Genomic DNA, 20618 nt, shown 5'->3' with positions numbered 1-20618 from the left:
CTTTTCTTTCTCACACACACACACACACACACACACACACACACACACACTCATCACAACACACGGCTCACTGTTTGTACTCGACAACTAAGACCAAACCTTTGTAACGCGATTATCGAAAAGTTCTGGCGCAGATTCAGTGAACATACGTGTTTAAATTTCCCCTACATGTCACCAAAACTAGTACTCCACTTTCATTCATTCTTTTGTGAATAATTAATCTGACTGGGGGGAAAAAAAAGCTGAATTGACGTGCGTCACGTGGACTGGTGGGAAAGTGGCACGTAAATGAAAGTAAAGGAAAACGTAATTTTTGAGTACTATCACACAGTTATGGCACATCGTTATGGTGGCGAACGTTTTTCTGTTTGTGTTTTTTTTTTATGAATGAATAACAGTTGTAAACTATTGAGAAAACTCCCGTTGTACACAATAATTAAAATAATGCACAGTTATAAAAACAAACCTGCACTCCAAATGAGATACCTGCAACCTAATAAGTTGCATTTTATTGATTCCACGGAATCACATAAAACCGACGTTAAGGTATGACAAGAGACAAATAAACCAAATATGAACACGTTTTTAAAATCCCCGTTTAATTCAGACAGGGTTTTATTTTACATTTATGGGCAGTCAAAGTGATACTGTAATAATTCAATAGCGGTGGAAGTAGTCCCATGTGGTCTGTGTTGAGGTAGGACATATTATGTGTATGACTGTACTTCTGTACTGTGATTCTATTATTATGATTAATTATTATAAATGATCTAGGAATAGACCTACATTAGAGGTCTATAAATCGACGTCTATTAGACGTCTATACATTGACGTCTATTGGACGTCCATAAACAGACGTATATTAGCGGTTAATTAAGCATGTATGTTGAGGTAGGACATGTTTTGTGTGTGGTTGTGCTTCTGTACTGTGATTTTCAGTTTGTTGTAGTTACCACTGGGATTCCACTAGGAGTCACTGTCGAGTTTGTCTTTTGCTTTGATGAGCGAAGAAAAAAAGACGGATGTTGCTCTCCAGAGAGCTCCAGTGGGAGTGATTAGTATGATTCTTTTCAAACGAGAGTTTTCCATCTCCACTGCAGGAGAATAGAGCCTTCCAGCAGGTTATGGACCCAGGCTACGACGAATAAGAGAGTTTACAAGGAGTACCTGTGTAATGCAAGCGGGAACTGCGGCAGTTACCACAAGGAGCTAAAGTAGAATGTAAGGAAGAGCGATTGGCCCACATTTAATGGACAGGCAGATGAAGAATAATACATACTCGATGTAAAGAGTTATTTAAATTACTATTATAAATTGTTATGTATGGATAGATGTATATTTGAGTTTATTTAAATGTCTAAGATTAGAGGTTTATATATAGACGTCAAATAAACGTCTATACATAGACCTCTAATAGACGTTTATACACGGACATCTATGAGGCATCTATTAGCTACTGAAATAGAGAACGTAAGGAAGAGCAAGTGGCCCACATTCAATATACAGGCAGATGAAGAATAATAAATACACGTATATTAGTGGTTATTTAAATTATTATAAATTATCTATCAATAGACTTATATAAGCGGTTATTTAAACGTCAGATTAGATGTCGATGAATAGACTTATATTAGCGGTTATTTAAATGTCTAAGATTAGACGTCTATAAATAGACGTATATATGTTAACATATGTAAATATGCCCTCAATTTGTATAAGTGAAATGTTTTCTTTTTGTATTGTTACAGAGGCTAACCTATGCTGAAGCAGGTATTAACTGATGGACAATGATAACAGCCAATGAGATGCGCTGTAGGTGACACATGACGTGTGTTTAAATTAATGGGTGTGTCCGATTAAGTCTCACTGACAGAGTGAGTTGTTCTAGTTAAGACGAACTGATGCCCCACTGTGTGTTATTCCTCCGGTATTATTCGCAGTATGGCTGGTAAATAATTCACTCGCAATACATGAAATGACCACGACCTCTTAGTGACCCATGATGTGGCACAGTATGTAAAAAAAAATGCCTGATGTACACATGAATCCACCAGATGGGTGAAGGTTACTGCTGCTTAATAGGACTCAGCACCCGAGTGCAGATGACAAACATCAGACTTGGAGCTGGAGCCGAGGCGTTCGAGTTCCATTTTCCTACGTTATTTTCTGACATTATATGATTGTCTTCTTTTTGGGCCTAACCAGACTTACTGTGCTGACACATCATAACACATTATTTTCCAGCAGCGAATTTCATGTCAAGAAGCTGTTGTCAGGGTGGTTGGGAGAGGAACTTTGTGCTGCTTCGATTGTATGCAAAAACAAAAAACAAAACAAAAAAATGTTGTCAGTGTGATGATGGTAAAATAAAGTTTTCCTATAACAACATCAACCACCACCTAGAGTGTTCCTGTGGTTGACACAGGAATTTCGTGTCTCCCCTCATGGACAATTGTGAGATGTGGCGTTGCTGTGCAAGCACGTTTCGGTGAAGATGTCGTATTTCTGTGAGATCAGCTTGATTTAGTCGTTCTTGTCTGTCTTTGTAAAAGCAAAAATGTTTAAATTGTCGAATGAAACCGGCAAAAGTTTGAGCTTCAAAGGTTTTTTTTGTAGCAAAAGCTTTTTGATTTAAAGAAAAAAAAATCACATCTAAATCGGTTACAAAACTAGGGCTTAAAAAGGGGGCTGAAAAAAGTGATGAATCAACATGTTGCAATGTAAATTTTTACAATTTTAATTCAGTTTTGAAAAAAAAATGTTTTGCTCACCGGTATTAATAATGTAGTTAGATCCATTTTGGAGCCATTAACGTGGATAATATTGTGTTACAAAGAGAGTAAACACACCAGTCAAGCGGATATTCCGCTCACACCGCACAGGATTCTGGGTAATGTAAGGTGCAGGCGGGCGGTAGAGCTACACGCTGGGTACTGGTTGTGGCGAGGCGGAAAAAATAGCTTCGGCAGTTTCGTCAGCTGGCAGTGGTCAATGTTTTGTAAGTGTACACTGTTAGCATGTTGAAGGCCTGCGTGTGTCGGCTAGAGTAACCAGGTAACTCCGTCCACGCTGCTCGGCACCGGCCCTTCGATAACATGAGCCTGAATGAGCATTCACTGCAAGCCCTGTCCTGGAGGAAGCTCTACCTCAGTCGGGCTAAACTCAAGGCTTCTAGCCGGACGTCGGCTTTGCTCTCTGGATTTGCTATGGTAATGCATCTGGTTCGTCTTAAGTCACATTACGCAGTACTGCACGTGTGTTAAGCTGTGTTTCCTGTGTCTTTCCTGCTCAGGTGGCCATGGTCGAAGTACAGCTGGACAACAGCTACCCCTATCCACCTGCTCTCCTCATTGCCTTCAGTGCCTGCACCACTGTCCTCGTAGCTGTTCACCTCTTCGCTCTCATGGTCAGCACCTGTATTTTACCTAATATAGAGGCCGTCAGCAACGTCCACAACCTCAACTCTGTGAAGGAGTCTCCACATGAGCGGATGCACCGACACATAGAACTGGCCTGGGCTTTCTCTACTGTCATCGGTACTTTGCTCTTCCTGGCTGAGGTGGTCCTCCTCTGCTGGGTGAAGTTCTTACCTGTGAAGCCTAACAAATCCAGCAATAACACAGTCTCAGCCGGCGTGGCTGCTGCTATCACTTCTACTTCTATTATGGTCCCCTTTGGTTTAGTGTTCATAGTCTTTGCTGTGCATTTCTACCGTTCCTTGGTCAGCCACAAGACCGATAGACAGTTTCAGGAGCTGGAAGAGCTTTCTAATCTCACCAGGCTCCAAAATGAACTGGACAACAGAGGGGACTCTTCCATCTTGCAGTCTCCAAGCTCACATTTCCCATAGGCTGCTATGATCAAGCACAGGTGCTGGTTTTTTGGATTCCAACTGAAGCCACATTACTGGCTTTTGTTTTTTTTTTTACATGAATGTAGATTTCTCACGTCTTCATTGTGATATACACTTTTGTGAAGATTTTTTTTTTTTTAAATCACGCTGGATCAACGGTAAACTCACAAATCCACCATAATGCATGTTACTTGAAAAGTCATAGCTGTGATAGTTTACTGATTTATCTCTCAATCCTTTTTACACTTGTTTTAAAAAATGTGTTTTGGGGAATCTGGAGTTGTAAACAAGTTTAAACAACCACCAAGACACTGTGATCCAGCCACTTGCATCACTTCCTGATGTGATTCGAGACCCATTTGACTACATATCTAAAATCTAGAAGCGCTCACGTCTTCAAGCGTACCCGACATGGATCTAACGCAAAATAATACATCACCTCAGGATGTGGTGGTTGCTTCTGCAGTGCATCTGAGTAAAAATTCTTTAATCGTGTTGTTTTCAGCACATCTGGTGCGTAACTGGCGTGAATCCTGTGCATGGGGCCCTTTTACTGACATAGGAAGTAATGATATCTGATCAAGTACGGAGAGTGAAGTGGACTTCGTGGTCTACTTCTGATCACCCAAGATACATTTTAAAGTGTGAACAAGGTCTAAGTGAGAGACACTTGAATGATAACTTGTTGTCCTGACTGTTGCCTGCTGCATTGATTTGCCTCTGTCAGTGAGTCTTACTTTTTTTTTTTTTTTAATAGACTGGATCTTACCATTTTGTGAACCAGAAGTATTTAACTTTTTATCAGTTTCTGCACATTCTATTGCAATTTTTCGAATGCGTTTGTAAAGCATGCCCCGTGTGTCCACTCAGCAGATGCAGTATTTAGAGTATATTTGCTGACATCTGGAGCAGAGCCTGTGTTTTGTTTCATTTTGTTTTTTAACTCAGCTTTCAGTTTTGAGAACAAGAAGTTATTCTTTTACTAATTCTATCATTGCAACTCACATGAAATGGCAGGTGTAGTCACGCCAAGAAAACTGAAGGTACACGAGTGTTGGCAGTTATGCTGGCGAACCAGTAAATCCACACCTGTCCAGTGGTGAATTTTCATTTTTAATCTGACACATGCACATTTCGGTACCTCTAGATTTTATTTTATTTTATTTTTTATCAATATGAGGCAGTATTCTATCTGTGCTTATGTTTTAATAATAAAGATGGTGAAGTCCAGGTGTGGTTGGTTCTCCAAGACAGCTTGCTGATACACAGGTACTTGTAGAATAAAGACCTCAGCCGAACCTAATGTCAACACATTTTTTACAAATGAATTTCCATGACTTCTTCATGCCTTTTTAGGTAAATTTTTGTGTCTGTATATTTCTGAAATATATCTTTACATATGGCGTCACAGTGGTGCAGTGGTCAGCACTGTGGCCTCACAGCAAGAAGGTTCCAGGTTCGAGCCCCGGCTCCATCACAGGATCTTTCTGTGTGAGTCTGCACGTTCTCCCTGTTCCTGTGTGGGTTCTCTCTGGTACTCCAGCTTCCTCCCACAGTCCAAAGACATCAAGAGGGGACGAGGCTGATTGACACTCTAAATTGACTGTAGGTGTGACTGTGAGTGTGAATGGTTGTTTGTCTCTATGTTGGCCCTGAGATGGACTGGTGACCTGTCCAGGGTGAACCCCGCCTCTCGCCCGTTGACGCTGGGATAGGCTCCAGCCCCACCCCCTCCCCCCCGCGACCCTTAATGTGTAGGAATAAGTGGAAGATGACGATGGATGGATGGATCTTTACATATGATATAAACTTTGAAGTCCATGTTGAATTTTCCCAGCCTACATGCAGGCAATTGTGAAGCAAATATCTATTTTTTTTGTCCAAGATTTTCTGACTTTATTTTTTCAACATTTTTTTCTCAACCTGGAAGGTGGCATTTTCACATTTCAGAATTTTTCCAGCTTTTTCATGGTTATATGAATCTTGAATGGAACACATTTCTTTAATCTGTGAAATTGATCCACTCCACCGATGGAGACAGCTTTGCCCAACTCATTGCCTGGAACTGCTCTCTGCTGGACACCCCAGGGGAAAAGGAACGTGGCACAGAACAGTTGAGAAAGCTGAAAGGCAAAGGCAAGGACTAACTACTAACTGGAGACAGTCGCCCAGCAGAAGCTGGTAGGATGGAGATCCCTTTACCTTGAGAGGATGAGAGTGAGTGAAATCAATCGGACCCAAAATGTAGTTGGACGTTCCTGCTGCGCCCCTGTGAATACGGCTCATAATTTTTACATCATCCTGCCAATGAACAAACGGCACCAATCGCGCTGTAGTGGCGATGTGTGCTGTCAGGTCTCTGTATGGCTATTACATCATGACTCATGGTCAATGTGGCAGTGAAAGGAGCAGATCTTATTTCAGGCTGGCTGTGAGCTACATTAAAATAAAAAGGCAAAAGGAAAACGGATGTGCTTGTTTTGGCTTTATTGAGTGAATCCATTTAGCGAAGTTGATAGCCTTTGATCGTGTGTTTATTCAATCGATTTGATGAAGTCATTGAAGCCATCAGCAAAAACAATCTGTCTATCCATCTCTTGCATTCTCATTAAAGCGACATGTCAAATGTGGCACAAACGTCTCCAACGACTCAGATGAACCAAAAAGATGGTGGTGGTGAAAGGTCAAGGTCACTGTGACAGGCACTCATAGAGTCATAAACCCATAATCTGGTACTTCAAGTAAACTGCCTGTTCAAAATAGGATCTTGCTCTATTGGTCATGATAGGAAGAAGCCTTTCACTGTCATAGTTGTTTAATCATCTGCACTGATAATGAACACAGTAAATGTTACATGTCATCACTACATGATTCATCGTAGTTGATTCGCGTGTTAACCTAAAAAGAAAGTGGGAGTATTTTTGGGGGGAAAAGAAACACCTTGAATACCTTTATGCCATTTCATCATGTACATTTTCAGGGTGAGTTGAATCATGGTGGTCATCTTCTTGTTCAAGGTATGTTGATTTGGCCTCCCTTAAAACCAGCTGCATATCTGCCAGGTGAATCTTTGGGGGGGGGGGGGGGGGTCCATATGTTTTCATAAATTAGAAAGTAATATGATTCTTTGATTGTGTAAATTGCAAGAAAGGAAGGAGAATATATTTGTGGCAGCGATGTTGTACCTTTGGAATTGGATACTTGGTCGGTGTTGGTGCGTCATCCCTTCCAAAGTCTGACACTGTCCCACATTTTGCAACTCCGTCCACCCAAAAGCCTTTGTAAAGTTGGCCTTTGTCTGCGTAGAAGAACTTTCCATTGCCATTTTTCTTGCCATCCCTCCAGGAGCCCTCATACCAGTTTCCGTTTGCTTGGTCAGACATTGGAGAGTTTATGTTAAATTCACCATCTTGCACCACTGATCTGCTTTAGAAACGTTTAAAGCAAAGTGCTCTAACCAAATCGCATAATGCCCCGTCCATGCTTCTTATCCTTCATCCACTCTCCCTCGTAGATGTCTCCACTCTTATCATACATCCGTCCCAAACCACTGCGATGGTCCTCACTCCATTCCCCCTCGTAAACTGCTGATCCATTGCGGAAGTATGTACCGTACCCCTAAAAAGAGAAGATGCTGACAACACAGGGGGCACATGTACATTCTGTTACAGTGCATCAAATATATTACTTACATGCTTCTTTCCATTTTTCCATTCACCACAGTACTTCTTCGCATACTCCTTTGTCTCTGGGACAAGCGTGCTGTACGAGCCACGTCCGTCATATTTGCCGAATTTCCACTCTCCGTTATAAATGGCGCCAGACTTCTTCCACACCTGGGTTCCCTTCCCTTGAAAATAAATAAGGACAATATTTAATGTAGGTAGAGTAGAGATAAGTCACACAGGAAGCAGCTACACAGTATCTCACCATGCTTCTTGTTGTCCTGCCATTCTCCGATGTAAACATTTCCACTGGCTGAGAAAACTGCTCGACGCTGTCCACATTTCTGTGCTTTAATATCCCAAAGTGTTGAGAGTGGCGGATTTTTTTTAGATATTTTAACAAATGGCATTGCCAGCAGTTCCTCCGTGGAAATCCTACAACATAAAAAAAAAGTTAAACCCACTACTCATTAACTGATTTAAAGGGTTAACAACTTTATTTGTTTGGAAAAAGAGCAAGTTTCAATGAATGACTCTAATTTCAGAGTAGATCACCTCAGTCCAATTTGTCAACATAACAATATTGAGCGCATGAGATTAGTTTAACTAAACACCAAAATATCCTAACGGGTAATGAAGACAAACCACACAGAAAATTTAAAGACTTTACATAGAATTTACTTTATTATGAGCAAGTGTTTCCCCTGTAGCTTCCTAAGGTTCACTCAGTGAAAAGTTAAGCTCCTGCCACCTGTCAACACCTGAAACACATTGGCTGTGCAAGGGCTGTTGAGCGGGTTTTAACTAAACATCCTAACCTATGCAAAAACATCATGCTTCCTAATGCCATTTTTTTTATGTTGTTACTACACTTGTTACGATCAGGGAATCAAATGTAATTGATCCCTTTATTATACTATAATTTTAAAAAGATAATGTTGATGAAAATTCCTGTAAATATAAGAAATTGTTACAAATGTATAACAACCTGCAGTTAAGAATAGGGTTACATTTGCTTCAGGCCGCCGCTACAGATAAGAACAAAACAAAACCCAAGTTATCTTTTGAGCAGCTGTTAAAATACAAACATTCTTTGCCATTTGGCCAGTGGACAAATCAAAGTTTTTAATCCACTTATAACTTTTTTTTTTTTTTTTTTTTTTTTAGAAAATAGTCCCTTTCGTTTTGTTTTTCTCCTTTAGTAATTTTGAAAATATGAAAATGATAAAAGAAATTTGCACTATAAAGGAGGAAAAACAGAGGAAAAACAACAAGCAATAACTCTTTAATAAAAAATCTTATGTTCAAAAAGAAGTTGGCAGGACGAAAGACTCGATTCATACTCCCCTTTTTGTCTACTTCAATATTTTAACTGAAATTGATTGTTTTAATTAGCAGGTTAGCATCAAGTCAATCTACTTCAAATTTGTAGCCTACATTGAGCTCGCTAAGTTTCAGTCCAAATAATCATGTCAAAGCTAGTTCCAAGCGCTATCATATATAAAAGCAAATTACTTACTTAAATTCAGTCTGTCTGACTCGTAATCTCTGGTGTTACTGAAAAAAGTTGAGAAAGGGTGAGCAGGCCACATCCAAGAGAGTTGAGCGTTACTTTGTATCCTAGCAACGGAATTCTTTTCGTGGTTGACTTGGTAGTATCGGGTATTTCTACTTTAATAAAAGTTACTCTGAGATACAGGTTGAACATCCAGCATATCTCCAAGTCATTTTTTTTAGTTACACTTTACTTTATCCTCAGATGAGTTTTGATCCTCATGTAACGCGCTGTCCAAATACTTTAAAATGACGGATATATGTGCGCATGCTCAGTGCCGCCCAATGAAAACAGCCGCTGAGTGGATAGTCACCCCGTGTGAGGAAAGAAGGTTGAGCTTTGTAGAGCCGTTCTCGCTAGATCAGCTGCTGTAACAATGTCTAAACCCAAGTTTCAGACGGAGTGGGAGGAAATAGACGAGGAATACCAGCAGTTACAGGTGACACAAATCATCAAGATGTTCAGCCTTGGTAGATCGGTGGCTTTATCGTCGTCCATGGCACTGACAGCAGCTAAGTAGCGGCTACACTACTTTGACTGGCTCTTTGCATATTCACCATTCATTCTCAGCTCATCTGTTAACACAGCACTGGGGCACTCTGTAAGTGCGCGGATTTACTATTTATTTCAGAGGTGTGTTATGCTTCACTGAACGTTTATCACTTTTTGCTTCGTAGTGCCCATTGTGTTTTATAGCCGCTAACGTTAGCTAGTTTGTTTTGGGGCTAATGAGCAGCTATTGTTTTTATTTTTTTTCTTCACTGCTGTAAACTGAATGCTACCATAGTAGCTAAGAAGCAATAAAACTAACTTAACTCATTTCATGCCAGTGAAATACGTTTGTGCTGTCTGGGTAATGATGGGACGTATCCTCGCGCATCAGTACCGCGCTAGCTTAAACTCATGTTAGCTAGCTGGCTAACTCGAAACAGCATGCAATTTTGTCTACCATAACAAAGAACACTATTCTCGTTGACATAGACCAATAACTGAGAATATTATGGCTATTGGTGTGTTGTTGTGCTACAACTGTCCTTGTTCTCCTACTGGTATTAGACAACGGAGAATTGGACCTGCGATGCTATCAAAATTAAAAAATCTAGAGCTGCTCCTCGGGGAAATTTGATGAAGAGGACTGTCAGCTGTCGTGGGATTTTCCTAAATGAAACGTATATACTCTGGTGTGAAAAAAGAAAGGCAACTCTGTAGCTGTGTAGATGTGTGGCCCCATGCAGTATATGCTTCCTTCCACTTCCAGACACCTAACATATCAGGTTGAAGACCTGACTTTGGGATCTGTGGATTCAATGAGACTTGCCTATGTTTAAAGCTGTGACATGATCAGTTTGTTGTTATTATTGATCTAGTAATGATTTTTGGATTAATTATTTGATCTAAGACATGGAAGGCTATGAAAATAAATTAGAGAAGCTGTTGGAACAAATAAAACTTAAGCATTTATTAATTGAAGTAACTTCACCGATGATCAAAATGTTTGAGGTCATTTTCTGTTCATCGACAGCTCGGTTGTAGCTGCTTTTACATTCATGCCGTTCATTGATTGTAACAAACCATCGGAATTGCACATGTCTTCAGATGACACGTGCTTGTGTTCTCATTGCTGATGAGACAAAGTGGTATGCATTGAAAATGCATCGACTGTGATATTACTTGACCTTGCCCCTGTGGAAAATCATGATCTCTTTACTTACTTTTAAAAAAAATGGGCTGCGCAAAGCTACAATGGATGGGTAGTATATCATTTGTTGAATTTATAGCCTCAGCTGATTTCCCAGTGTCTAGGTTAGAACAATCTGTGCAGTATTTGCACTTTTCACAGACTCAGTCCAGTCTCATAAACCAGTGCTGACTTAATTAAAAAAAAAAAAAAACAGGGAGACTTTTACTATTGTTTTGCCATCATATGTAAACTGGATTATCTCCCCATATAAAACCGTGATGTGGGCTGTATGTATATGTGCATATATGTGAGCAAGATCAGGACAATTATTATTTTGTAAGCTTGTAAATGATCTGCCTTCACGAATGTGCTTCATTTTTCTTCCCAGGAAACTCACAAAGTATACAGGCAAAAACTTGAAGAGCTCACCAATCTTCAGACAACATGCAGCAGCGCCATCAGTAAACAGAGAAAATGCCTAAAAGACATTCGGCTCAGCTTAAACAAGTAAGTAAACTAACATGATTATCCACCTGTTGTAGCATATGAAGCTAATTTGAGTACTAATTTGAAATTTTATGCAAAAATGTCAGGGTTGAGAAAAGTTTCCGTAAATTTCCCTCTACATGATGATCTTGGGTACATTCTGCAGTAAATATGCACACTTTGCAGCAGGAACTATAATAGCACCTGTCATCTGCATCACTCTTATCACATATGCTCCCACTTCTTTTTTTGTTGTCTTTATACCTACTAACATTCTGTCTTTGTGTTCCAGGTGCGCACAAGATAGTGATGAGAAACAACTTCAACTCATATTGGATATCAAAACACAAATGAAAGAGAAAGAAAATGTCTTCTTTGATATGGAAGCGTATTTACCAAAGAAAAATGGGTCAGTGTGTCTTCAGGGCTGCTGTTCCTCGAATAATGATGTGTGGTTCTCAAATGTATTTATTCATTTATTTACTTTATGGTTTCAGATTGTACCTGAATTTGGTCTTGGGAAATGTGAACGTAACGCTTCTCAGCAATCAGGCAAAGTATGAACTTTATTCAGGACGATCTGGTTCAGACTGGGTTTTTGTGCATGTGATTTTCTCATTAGTTTTGCTTGTTTACATAGATTTGCCTACAAAGATGAATATGAGAAGTTCAAGCTTTATATGACAATAATCCTGATGTTCGGAGCTATAACCTGCCTCTTCTTTCTCAACTCTCGGTGAGATAAATTCTGCCCTTCAAGTGTCATTGTTGTTGATGTTGATTTAACTTTACGATGACCCTTTTTTCTTTCTTTTCTTTTTTTTAGTGTCACCGATGAAATCTTCAACTTTTTGCTGGTGTGGTACTATTGCACATTGACGATAAGGGAAAGCATCCTCATGACAAATGGTTCCAGGTGTGTTGTGACATCATTAAGCAGTCAGGTGAAGTTGTGAAGCGAGAAGACCATAAAAAAAAAAAAGCTGTACCAGTCGTAACTCCTTCTGTGTCTTTCAGGATTAAAGGGTGGTGGGTTTCTCACCATTATGTGTCCACCTTTCTGTCAGGTGTGATGCTCACTTGGTGAGTTTTTGTCTTTTAAATCCATAAAATCACCAGCATATCGCCATACACAGTAGAAGTTATGAAAAATACTTGCTGATGTACTAATTCTTGATTTTTGTCTTTTTCAATCTTTGCCTTTTCCCAGGCCGGAGGGGCCCATGTATCAGATGTTCAGAAGCCAGTTCCTGGCTTTCTCCATCTATCAGAGTGAGTGATTGCCTCATAGATGTGAAACAATGTGGGAAATTCCTAAATTCTTGCCTGCGTGTGACGAGCAGAAATGTTGACTCATAACAACCTGCACAACTTTGATGATCGTGTTACATTTAGGGTTGGCGTCTGATGTACTAAAAATCACATTTTTGTTTGTAATACACTTTTGATTTGGCCCGGGCCTCAAACTGCTACGGGGTAAAAACATGAGCATGAAAGGGAAAGAAACGGCAAGCATGAAAGGTCATTTCAAGTCACATGATGATTATCAAGCCTGAAAATGTTAGCAGACAAAATCAGCAGTGACTCCAATAAAACCTCTGTAGAAAGGAAAGTTTTTTGGCTTTTTTTCTTTTCTTTTCTTTTCTTTTTTAAGCATCAGCAGTATGCGGAGCTCTTAGGTGGTCAGACCAAGTATCCCACAGATGAGGAGTGGGCCATGGTGTGGACTTTGGATGTCATTTGATCAGCTTTGAATTTTCTCCTCATGTCCAACCAGAGAGGAGGCGTTGGATAAAATCTGTAATTTTACCAACATTTGAATCAAGTAAATATCCAAAAAGCGAGTCGCTGGGATTCTATACTGTAACAAAATGAATAATTCATCTTCTGCCAGAGCTGGACAGTTGATCAAATGTTGCCATTGGTCTTCAGTAACTATGAATACAAGGTCATCTTCGAGGGTGGAGCGGGTTAATGGGTTGATCACTCGCAGCACCAAGTTGGTTACGTAACAGTGAGATGTCTTTTTGAATCACTTTATATATCAGAGTCATGGATGTGAAAACAGCATCTCTGAGCACGACTGTTGCTGGTAGAGCTGTGTTCTACCGTATAGACAAAAGACTGTTAATCTGAGCTGAAATGCAGTGAACGTATATCAGGTCAGAAACTGTAAATCCTTGTTGCTTCTGCCCGGCCAGCACGTTCCGTAAACCAAATGCTGTATAACCATACAACTGTGAAAGAAAAGCTTCTACTGTTCAGTTTTTATTGATTGTATTGGAGAGCTTATGTTGAAACCTGCTGTCTGACACTGAGCGGTTCCTAATCTGTCCATCCCGTTCATACAAAGTTTCCAGTGAGTTCCTGTGCTGATATCCCTGAGCTATGACCCTGTTTCCTGTCTCTCCTAACCTTCAGCGCATCTCAGACACAGACACCGACTCTGCTTTAACCACTGGATTATCTCTCGCGCTGCCGAGACATCAGGGAGACAATCTGAACTTCATTGACCTCTTCATCAACTCTTTGTGTCCTGCAGGCTTTGTACAGTTCCTCCAGTATTACTACCAGAGCGGCTGTTTGTATAGGCTGCGAGCTTTGGGAGAGAGAAATCAGCTGGACCTCACAGTTGGTGAGTTCTCAGCTATTTCCAGTTGTCTCTTCATTTGTTTGAAAGCTCCAGCCACCTGCAACACCATGTCTGGAGGAAATAGGGTAGAGGTTAGATATTGAGGCAGCTGTCAACATCAGTATGCTGCGCCGCAGATGTCAGAGAAACTTGAGTAAGGTTCTTGTGCAGAGATTATTTATGTCGGGTGTGAGGTCATGTTGTCCGAAGGTCACAGCGACGGCTCCTCTGTCTCTACAGAGGGATTTCAGTCCTGGATGTGGAGAGGCCTCACTTTTCTTTTGCCATTTCTCTTTTTTGGACATGTAAGTCAAAATGTAACTTTCTTTTATTTATTGTCTCTTTTTAAAAATCACATTGTGTTGTTTGTAGTTCGGTCAAAACTCAACCCTGTAAGAACCCATGGCGCAGTACAATACCAGATTTTAAATAATTCAATCAATTAAATAATTGAGTAAATGCAGTGTTTTTAAAAGAGTCTGCATCATTTTAGGAACAATGGGATTGAACCATGGGGGTGTGCTGTTATGTTATGAGTGATGACCCCCCCCCCCCCCCCCCTTCTTTCAGTTTTGGCAGCTGTATAATTCGGTGACCTTGTTTCGCTTGGCAGCACTTGAGGACTGCAAGGAATGGCAGGTAGGGTCTCAGTGGTTTGTGTAAATCTCCCACATGTTCACACAGAGTTTAAGAAGTAATTATCTTGCCTCCCAATGCTGGAGCAGTTTGGTTTGGCTCCCCGTGTTGCCTCCAGCTTGGTTGAGTGTACAATGAGGGTATTTGTCCTGGACACAAACACCTCTTCTGGTTTGTTTGAGGGAAGAGGAAGAGCATGATAATGCTACGCAGTCTCTGTCCTCGGGGGGGACAAACGCACACACAAAAAAGAAAAAAAAAACATGTAAATGCACTGATTGTGTAAGCAACATTTCTCAGTCTTTAATGTTGGCTATTTTTTCACATCTGACCTAAAGACCTGCTGCATCTGTTTCGAAGTTGAGAAATGCGGATCAGCTGAGAATTTTTGTCAGAAGTAAGAGTCATGCAGGAGGCTGATTCAGATCAGCCGATTAAATGGTTATCAGGTGCAGATAGTCGGCCCTACTCTACTGGCTATGATTTATTCATACACACCACAGGTTGGGTTGGTGAATGAATCAAATCAAACAGAAGAAACTGCAGCGATAGCGACTGTTCGAGCCTCGTTTGTAGCCATGTTTTCAGTCTTCATGTCATTATTACTGTAACCTAACGTAAAGGAAGCATCCATTTCTACCCAGGGAATGCTAATTGTGCCATTATTCTGGCACATCAGGAAACATTGTTTTTCAAGACTTGTTTCTTTCCGTCCGTGAAGCCTTCTAATGGCTGAACAACTGCTAACTGGCTCATTTCATGGACTGGTAACATCTGCAAACAGGTGCACATTTCCAGCTACGCACGGTATTATAACAGTTGTGCAGGGATGTTCTCCCTTTTGTCCTTGATGTCATAATTTTGTCTTTCCTTTTTTTTCTTTTTTTTTTTGTCTTTCAGGTATTTATGCTGGCGCTGACATTTCTCGTCCTGTTCCTGGGAAATTTTCTCACCACATTAAAAGTCGTCCACCAAAAAATTCAGAAAAAGGTGCAAAAAAATGACTGAGAATACACTACGAAAGACATCTCAGATTCTTCACGTGGCCAGTGATTTTTAAAGCAACATACACAATTGCTTAATAGACTGATGACGGGAATGATCCAGCCGGGAGACGGCGAGGCGGAAACCACTGTTTGTCTCAGGCTTTGATAGCAGCAGCAGTGTCCAGCTGAAGCATTTGTTGTTGCTCTCTAATGGCTTTTTGTTGCTGCTGTCGGTCACTGATGTTCACCTTATAGATGAACTGTTTGTTGCTTTATCCTGTACATAAACAGTCAGCGGAAAGAATTTAGTTTATGTGGGTCTCAGAGAGCTTTTGTTCGAATCATATGCAACTAAATGATGGTGGTTAGCATTGAACAACAGAATATAATTTGCCTTTGAAGACCTAAAGTCTGTTATGTACATACTTCAGTGAAGTAGTGATGGTCAAACTGTCTCCAACTCAAACAAGTCAGCACTGCACTTCATGTCTTCTTCATTTCCCATCAGCCTAGTTTGGCCTTATTCGTGAAATGCTGCTACAATCAAACTTTTTTTATAGGACTTTTTAACCCTCAGTTTAGTCTTCCAGACAGGAAGCAAAGCCTGATGGGGTTTTTTTTGTTGTTGTTGTTTTTTGTTTTCGTAGCCCTTGACATCTATCGTGCTCATCTTGTAACTGGCAACCACCTAAGCTCGTAAAGACTTTGTTAGAAAAGGCAAAAAAAAAGATGTCAAGAGCCAGGAGTTACCATCAGGCTTCGCTTCCTGTCTGGAAGACTGAATGACGGGTTGAAAATCCAATAGTGTGTGTGAGAACATTTCATGAATGAGGCCCAGTGTTCTTTACCTAATTCCTCTAAAGAGTAAGGACTCGACTAGTCCCTCCAGTTACAAAAGCCATAACTGTCTTTGTAATGTTACGCCTGAATCAGTCACAAGAGCATGCACCGCTTTGAACTACAACCATTCATGTCCGGGAGAAATGGAGAACTTTTCTGACCTTCTTCCTCGTAGTTCTTATTAGCATGAAGCTAACTCATTGTACATACATAGGTTGCGTCACTAACGGTCTGAATCTTGCTGGTGTTGAAAGAGTCCCAGAGCTCTTAGGAGTTCTGGTTCAGTTTGAATTTCTCGTCAATGTGCTGCAAGGCAAACATGTTGCTTGTTCTCGTCACACAAATGTATGATGATTAAAAATGCTGCTGTTGGCACCAGTACTGTAACACTCACATGCAGAATGATGATTTTTCTAATTCCAGTCAACACACTAAATTGAATATATTTGTATTAAATAACTTGCGGCCTGATGTGGAGCATTCAATGAATTACACATGGCACGTTTCCTTTTCTTTTTTTTTCCTAGTTTCTTCATCCCAATGATGTCAGGTCTCTACTGCCTTATTCTCCCTTCAGCCTGTCTGTCATTTCTCCTTTTTTCGTACTCAAAAACAGCAACGTTACATCATTCAGACTGAAGAGAATCATAGTATCCATGTATCATGTTTATTATTAAGGGGGGAAAAGAACGTTACAGACTTAAATGTTACCGTTTGACATAAAGCTGCCTGAATGCACAAAACAACTGGATATCCTCATTTAAATAACAATGTAGCTCGTGAGAAATCATGTTTTCATGTTTCATTTCCAAAACTGTATGTGGTGCCTGAATAGGAGCAGTAGCAAGAGACAATTCCTCAATCTGTGTATATTGTAAAATAAACATCTAATCATGATTTAAAGTGCAGCCGGGCGCAGTTGTTGCTCCTTCAGTCTGTCAAACACACACGTGCACAATGAGCTTTTTCAACACTAGTGGGCGCTTTAGTCAAAGAAATGACCTCACAAGTTCCAGTCCTGTTTTGTTTGGTTAAGATAACATTAAAGTGGCTTTGAGCCCAACACGGTTAATTTTGCAGGTTCCTATTATAAATATGAGTCAGTAAAACAAAGTGGATTTCAAACAGTGCAAATCTTTGAAAGGTGAGAAAGGCCGTACTTTGAAATGCGAGCATTGCTGTCATTGACCAACTTCGGTGTACAGTTTCAAAGGAATATTTTGTTTTTAATTTGAGATAATGAGAAAATAAAAGCTCTTTTATGGAAATAATGATGAATAATGAATAATTAGATCCAGCATTAAAAAGGTCATTAGAAGCACGGCCTTTCTTAGCCACTGAACAAATGCAATGTAAAAATTCTAAAAAAAAAATTTTAAAAAATTAAATTCTCATTCAAAAATAACAGAACATAAAAGTTTGACCCACGATCAATGTGACCATCCTCATTCTTTTTCACTGAAGTGCTTAGAAACTACCACCACTTTTTAATTGTCCTGATTCTCAGAACACGTTGACGCCTCTATCTTACAGGCCGTGCAGTTGTTTCACCATCTGTGCAGGTTCCTGAGCGTCTACATGAACACGGAGCTCTCCTCCAAGTCCTCACACCCTTTTGTCTTCATAGAATTAAACATTTCCTTATCTTTTTAAAGTTCCTTCGCTTTCGATTGAATGCCAGAGCCTTCCTGGTGGCCTCTCTGAACACGTCGTCCACATTCTCCTGGTGCTTAGCCGAGCATTCGAGGTAGAGCTCTGCTTTCATTTCCTGCTGGGCCGCCTCCCCCTGCACCCCCCCCCCAACCAAAAATGACTAATTAGACCATTAATTTGAGGGCAGTAGAGCTCGTAATTTGTCTTTGAGTGGAAGGAAATATTGCATTTATGTTGTTGCGTAGCTGAATATGGATTCTGGTTCTGCTTCCTTTTGCATTTTATATCCTGTAACCTGAATAATTTAAAACATATGCACACAAGTTCTGACATCACCTGTGAGTAAGTGACTGGAGCCTGATCCATCGCCTTCAGCTTCCTTGTGCACTCCTTATCCTTCCTGAGGTCAGTCTTGCAGCCGATCAGGATGACTGGAATATCTCTACAGAAGTGTTTCACCTCTGGGTACCACTGGGTCAAAACAATAACATTTTTTTTAAATGTTTAAAAAAAAAAAAGACAATAATTAAAGTTTTCCACTCAAGGATTTTGTTTTTCCCTTCTGTTGAATGTTTGAGCGTCACTGTGCGGCGTTTGTGGAGAACTGAAGTTCACTGTGCTCACCGAAAGTTTCAAAGTGAGATTTGGGGCATTGTGATTATTTTGAGGTCAGTTCAGGATAAAACAACACAAGTTTGATAGTGAAACTTTGAGACGTCGTGTGTCCAGCGGTTGAACTTCCAATTTATGTGCACATTCATCGATTGTTCATATTCAAATGAAGATTTTAAGAATTTTAAACAGGGCTGCAGGGCATATTTGTGTCATAAATGTTATTTCGGGCAGATTTCTAAAAACAGACGTGGTTATATTTAGGTCTTTGGCGGCATCTCCGCCCCTTTTATCAGCCTAAAGAGCAGGACGGATCATAATGAGTTGCGGGGTCAAAGTCCACAGAAAGGAGGAGCAGCGTGGGTTAATCATAAAAGGCTGCTATCAGTCATTTATACGCTCTATTTGAACCTCAAGTTCTTGTTTCTTTGCACCTGTGTGTACCTTTATGTAGTGGGTGCTGTGTTTACCTTTATCATGACATTCTCAAAGCTGATGGGGTTGGTCACGTCAAAGCAGACTAAAACCAGATTAGCCTCCCGGTATGAAAGCGGCCTCAGCCGGTCATAGTCTTCCTGCCCTACAAGACAAACATGTGTGAGTGAAACAGATATGTGAGCACTCTTAGCAGTGACATGGCTTGAAATGGACAGAAGGCCTTGATGCGACTCCAGATGCAACAGCCCACACTTCTAGATATATGGTACAAGGGGAGATGTGCAAAAACCACATCCTGGCTTCAACTTCCTCCTGCGCTGATGTTAAGACACAAAGCTGTAACTCCGCCGGAGAGATAAACTTCATACTGTCTCATGTTTTTTCTGAGAATGAAACAACTCTGCAGCACTTATGAGAATGTGTGGAGTACGCAGCAGTTTTAGTCACTTTAAAGCTGGTGCCAAACAGAAACCTCAACTGAAACAGGCCCTCTTCTATCAGCAGGCCTCCTGTAACGACCCAACCTTTATTTTTTAAATCTACCTTCTTAGTCTTGAGCTCATTTTAATTCTTTTTTTTTTTTTTAAACAACAGTCTTCTTACTTGAGGAGAGTTTTGATATTGGTCTCTTTGTCTGATGAGAAGCACAATACAAATTTGATTTATTATTAATGTATTATTAGTATCGTACGCAGTGCATTTTTAAAACCATGGTAACAGACACAAGGTTGTGTCTAACAAATGGTTCTATCAAAGGGCCTCAACTAAATAGGTTGTATGTACTTCAGGGGGGTGTTTAAGCCTGGGTTTAGTCTCACAGACAGGAAGCAAAACCTGATGTTTATTTGACATCTGCTTTGTACCTTTTGCAACTGAGTTACTAGAGACGTCAGGAGCAAGAAAATGGATTCAGGCTTTGCTTCGTGTCTGTAAGACGAAACTCGCGGTTAAAAAAAACAAAAAAAGTCCTAAAGAGCTTTTAGCAGCGCTGTAGCTGGTTTAAATCACGTTAATTACACAAATTAAACCAAAGTATGAACCTGGTGCAATGAGCCTGCTTTAGGTTTTTATTGATTCATTTCATCTTTATTTTTAATGAAGTGCAAATAAACAAAAGTTTCTGTTAAACAGTTGATCAGTTCCTGAAAGATGATGCTGTGACAATGACCTTTTACACTTCCTTTGTGTCCGAGGGTTTAGGTAGAGTGAAGCAGAGTACAAGGGTCCGCAAACTCTAGCATTTTATATTAGATGAAACTATAGAAATGATTCAGCCCATATCATACCAGCGAGGAACTCTCACACTACCTGTCTGAGCTGTGTTCCAATGATTTTCCACAAATGGAGGGAGGGATGATCTTACCCGCTGTATCATACAGGTTGAGCTTGATCTCTTTTCCTCCAAGAGAAAGAGTTGTGACATATTTTTCAAACACAGATGGAGCATATTTCTGTTTTAGACACACAAGAGAAAGACTTTAATTTGAAATAAAGAAAGTTAAAAAAATGTTGACTTTTCATTCACAGTGATGATCAGAGAAACAAATTTGCGCTGAAGGAAACATTATCATGGTTCTTCTT

At 40.2% G+C, this 20618-nt stretch overlaps 4 protein-coding genes across 8 annotated transcripts in view; 2 read left to right on the top strand and 2 right to left on the bottom strand.

Moving 5' to 3' along the window:
• Nucleotides 1-1306: 1306 nt before the first annotated feature.
• On the top strand, nucleotides 1307-6341 carry orai1b (ORAI calcium release-activated calcium modulator 1b). Its single transcript, XM_086186735.1, has 2 exons — nucleotides 1307-3209; nucleotides 3293-6341. The coding sequence occupies exons 1-2, from the start codon at nucleotides 3096-3098 to the stop codon at nucleotides 3848-3850; spliced, it is 672 nt and encodes a 223-aa protein (XP_086042861.1). The 5' UTR covers nucleotides 1307-3095; the 3' UTR covers nucleotides 3851-6341.
• morn3 (MORN repeat containing 3) lies at nucleotides 5720-9316 on the bottom strand. 2 transcript variants are annotated; one of them, XM_086186734.1, is made up of 7 exons: nucleotides 9038-9316; nucleotides 7784-7953; nucleotides 7546-7703; nucleotides 7312-7471; nucleotides 7039-7223; nucleotides 6803-6921; nucleotides 5720-5976 (listed from the first exon to the last, which is right to left on the bottom strand). In XM_086186734.1, exons 2-6 carry the CDS (start codon nucleotides 7926-7928, stop codon nucleotides 6805-6807), a joined length of 765 nt encoding a protein of 254 aa, XP_086042860.1. In that variant the 5' UTR covers nucleotides 7929-7953; nucleotides 9038-9316; the 3' UTR covers nucleotides 5720-5976; nucleotides 6803-6804. The 2 variants fall into 2 exon arrangements, with proteins under 2 accessions (XP_086042860.1, XP_086042859.1); XM_086186733.1 differs by lacking the exon at nucleotides 5720-5976 and having other exon boundaries at nucleotides 6330-6921.
• On the top strand, nucleotides 9200-18589 carry tmem120b (transmembrane protein 120B). The gene is made up of 12 exons (XM_086186732.1): nucleotides 9200-9512; nucleotides 11143-11261; nucleotides 11533-11649; nucleotides 11738-11797; nucleotides 11881-11976; nucleotides 12067-12156; nucleotides 12258-12323; nucleotides 12451-12512; nucleotides 13783-13875; nucleotides 14113-14177; nucleotides 14443-14511; nucleotides 15409-18589. The coding sequence occupies exons 1-12, from the start codon at nucleotides 9450-9452 to the stop codon at nucleotides 15514-15516; spliced, it is 1008 nt and encodes a 335-aa protein (XP_086042858.1). The 5' UTR covers nucleotides 9200-9449; the 3' UTR covers nucleotides 15517-18589.
• Nucleotides 16983-20618, bottom strand: part of rhof (ras homolog family member F) — a 9099-nt gene continuing 5463 nt past the window's right edge. For all 4 annotated transcript variants that reach the window (XM_086186737.1, XM_086186738.1, XM_086186739.1 and 1 more), the window contains 4 exons: nucleotides 20401-20488; nucleotides 19070-19179; nucleotides 18324-18458; nucleotides 16983-18120 (listed from right to left, as the gene is read on the bottom strand). In XM_086186737.1, coding sequence (XP_086042863.1) covers nucleotides 17956-18120; nucleotides 18324-18458; nucleotides 19070-19179; nucleotides 20401-20488 — 498 coding nt within the window. In that variant the 3' untranslated portion in view covers nucleotides 16983-17955. The remainder of the gene's footprint in view (nucleotides 18121-18323; nucleotides 18459-19069; nucleotides 19180-20400; nucleotides 20489-20618) is intronic.

Source organism: Aulostomus chinensis, chromosome 19 (assembly GCF_037954235.1).
Source record: "Aulostomus chinensis isolate RoL2024-O1b breed Wild chromosome 19, RoL_Achi_v1.0, whole genome shotgun sequence".
Lineage (NCBI taxonomy): Eukaryota > Metazoa > Chordata > Actinopteri > Syngnathiformes > Aulostomidae > Aulostomus > Aulostomus chinensis.
This window is presented reverse-complemented; position numbering and strand designations above follow the sequence as displayed.

What these genes read in the sequence shown, in the direction of transcription:
- orai1b (XM_086186735.1), top strand. Translation starts at nt 3,096, where the DNA reads ATGAGCCTGAATGAGCATTCACTGCAAGCCCTGTCCTGGAGGAAGCTC. An exon ending in TGCTCTCTGGATTTGCTATG is followed by an intron (nt 3,210 to 3,292) that starts GTAATGCATCTG and finishes TTTCCTGCTCAG; the next exon opens with GTGGCCATGGTCGAAGTACA.
- morn3 (XM_086186734.1), bottom strand. Translation starts at nt 7,928, where the DNA reads ATGCCATTTGTTAAAATATCTAAAAAAAATCCGCCACTCTCAACACTT. An exon ending in GCAGGACAACAAGAAGCATG is followed by an intron (nt 7,704 to 7,783) that starts GTGAGATACTGT and finishes TTTATTTTCAAG; the next exon opens with GGAAGGGAACCCAGGTGTGG. An exon ending in GGAAAAATGGAAAGAAGCAT is followed by an intron (nt 7,472 to 7,545) that starts GTAAGTAATATA and finishes TTCTCTTTTTAG; the next exon opens with GGGTACGGTACATACTTCCG.
- tmem120b (XM_086186732.1), top strand. Translation starts at nt 9,450, where the DNA reads ATGTCTAAACCCAAGTTTCAGACGGAGTGGGAGGAAATAGACGAGGAA. An exon ending in CTTCTCAGCAATCAGGCAAA is followed by an intron (nt 11,798 to 11,880) that starts GTATGAACTTTA and finishes TTGTTTACATAG; the next exon opens with ATTTGCCTACAAAGATGAAT. An exon ending in CTCTTCTTTCTCAACTCTCG is followed by an intron (nt 11,977 to 12,066) that starts GTGAGATAAATT and finishes TCTTTTTTTTAG; the next exon opens with TGTCACCGATGAAATCTTCA.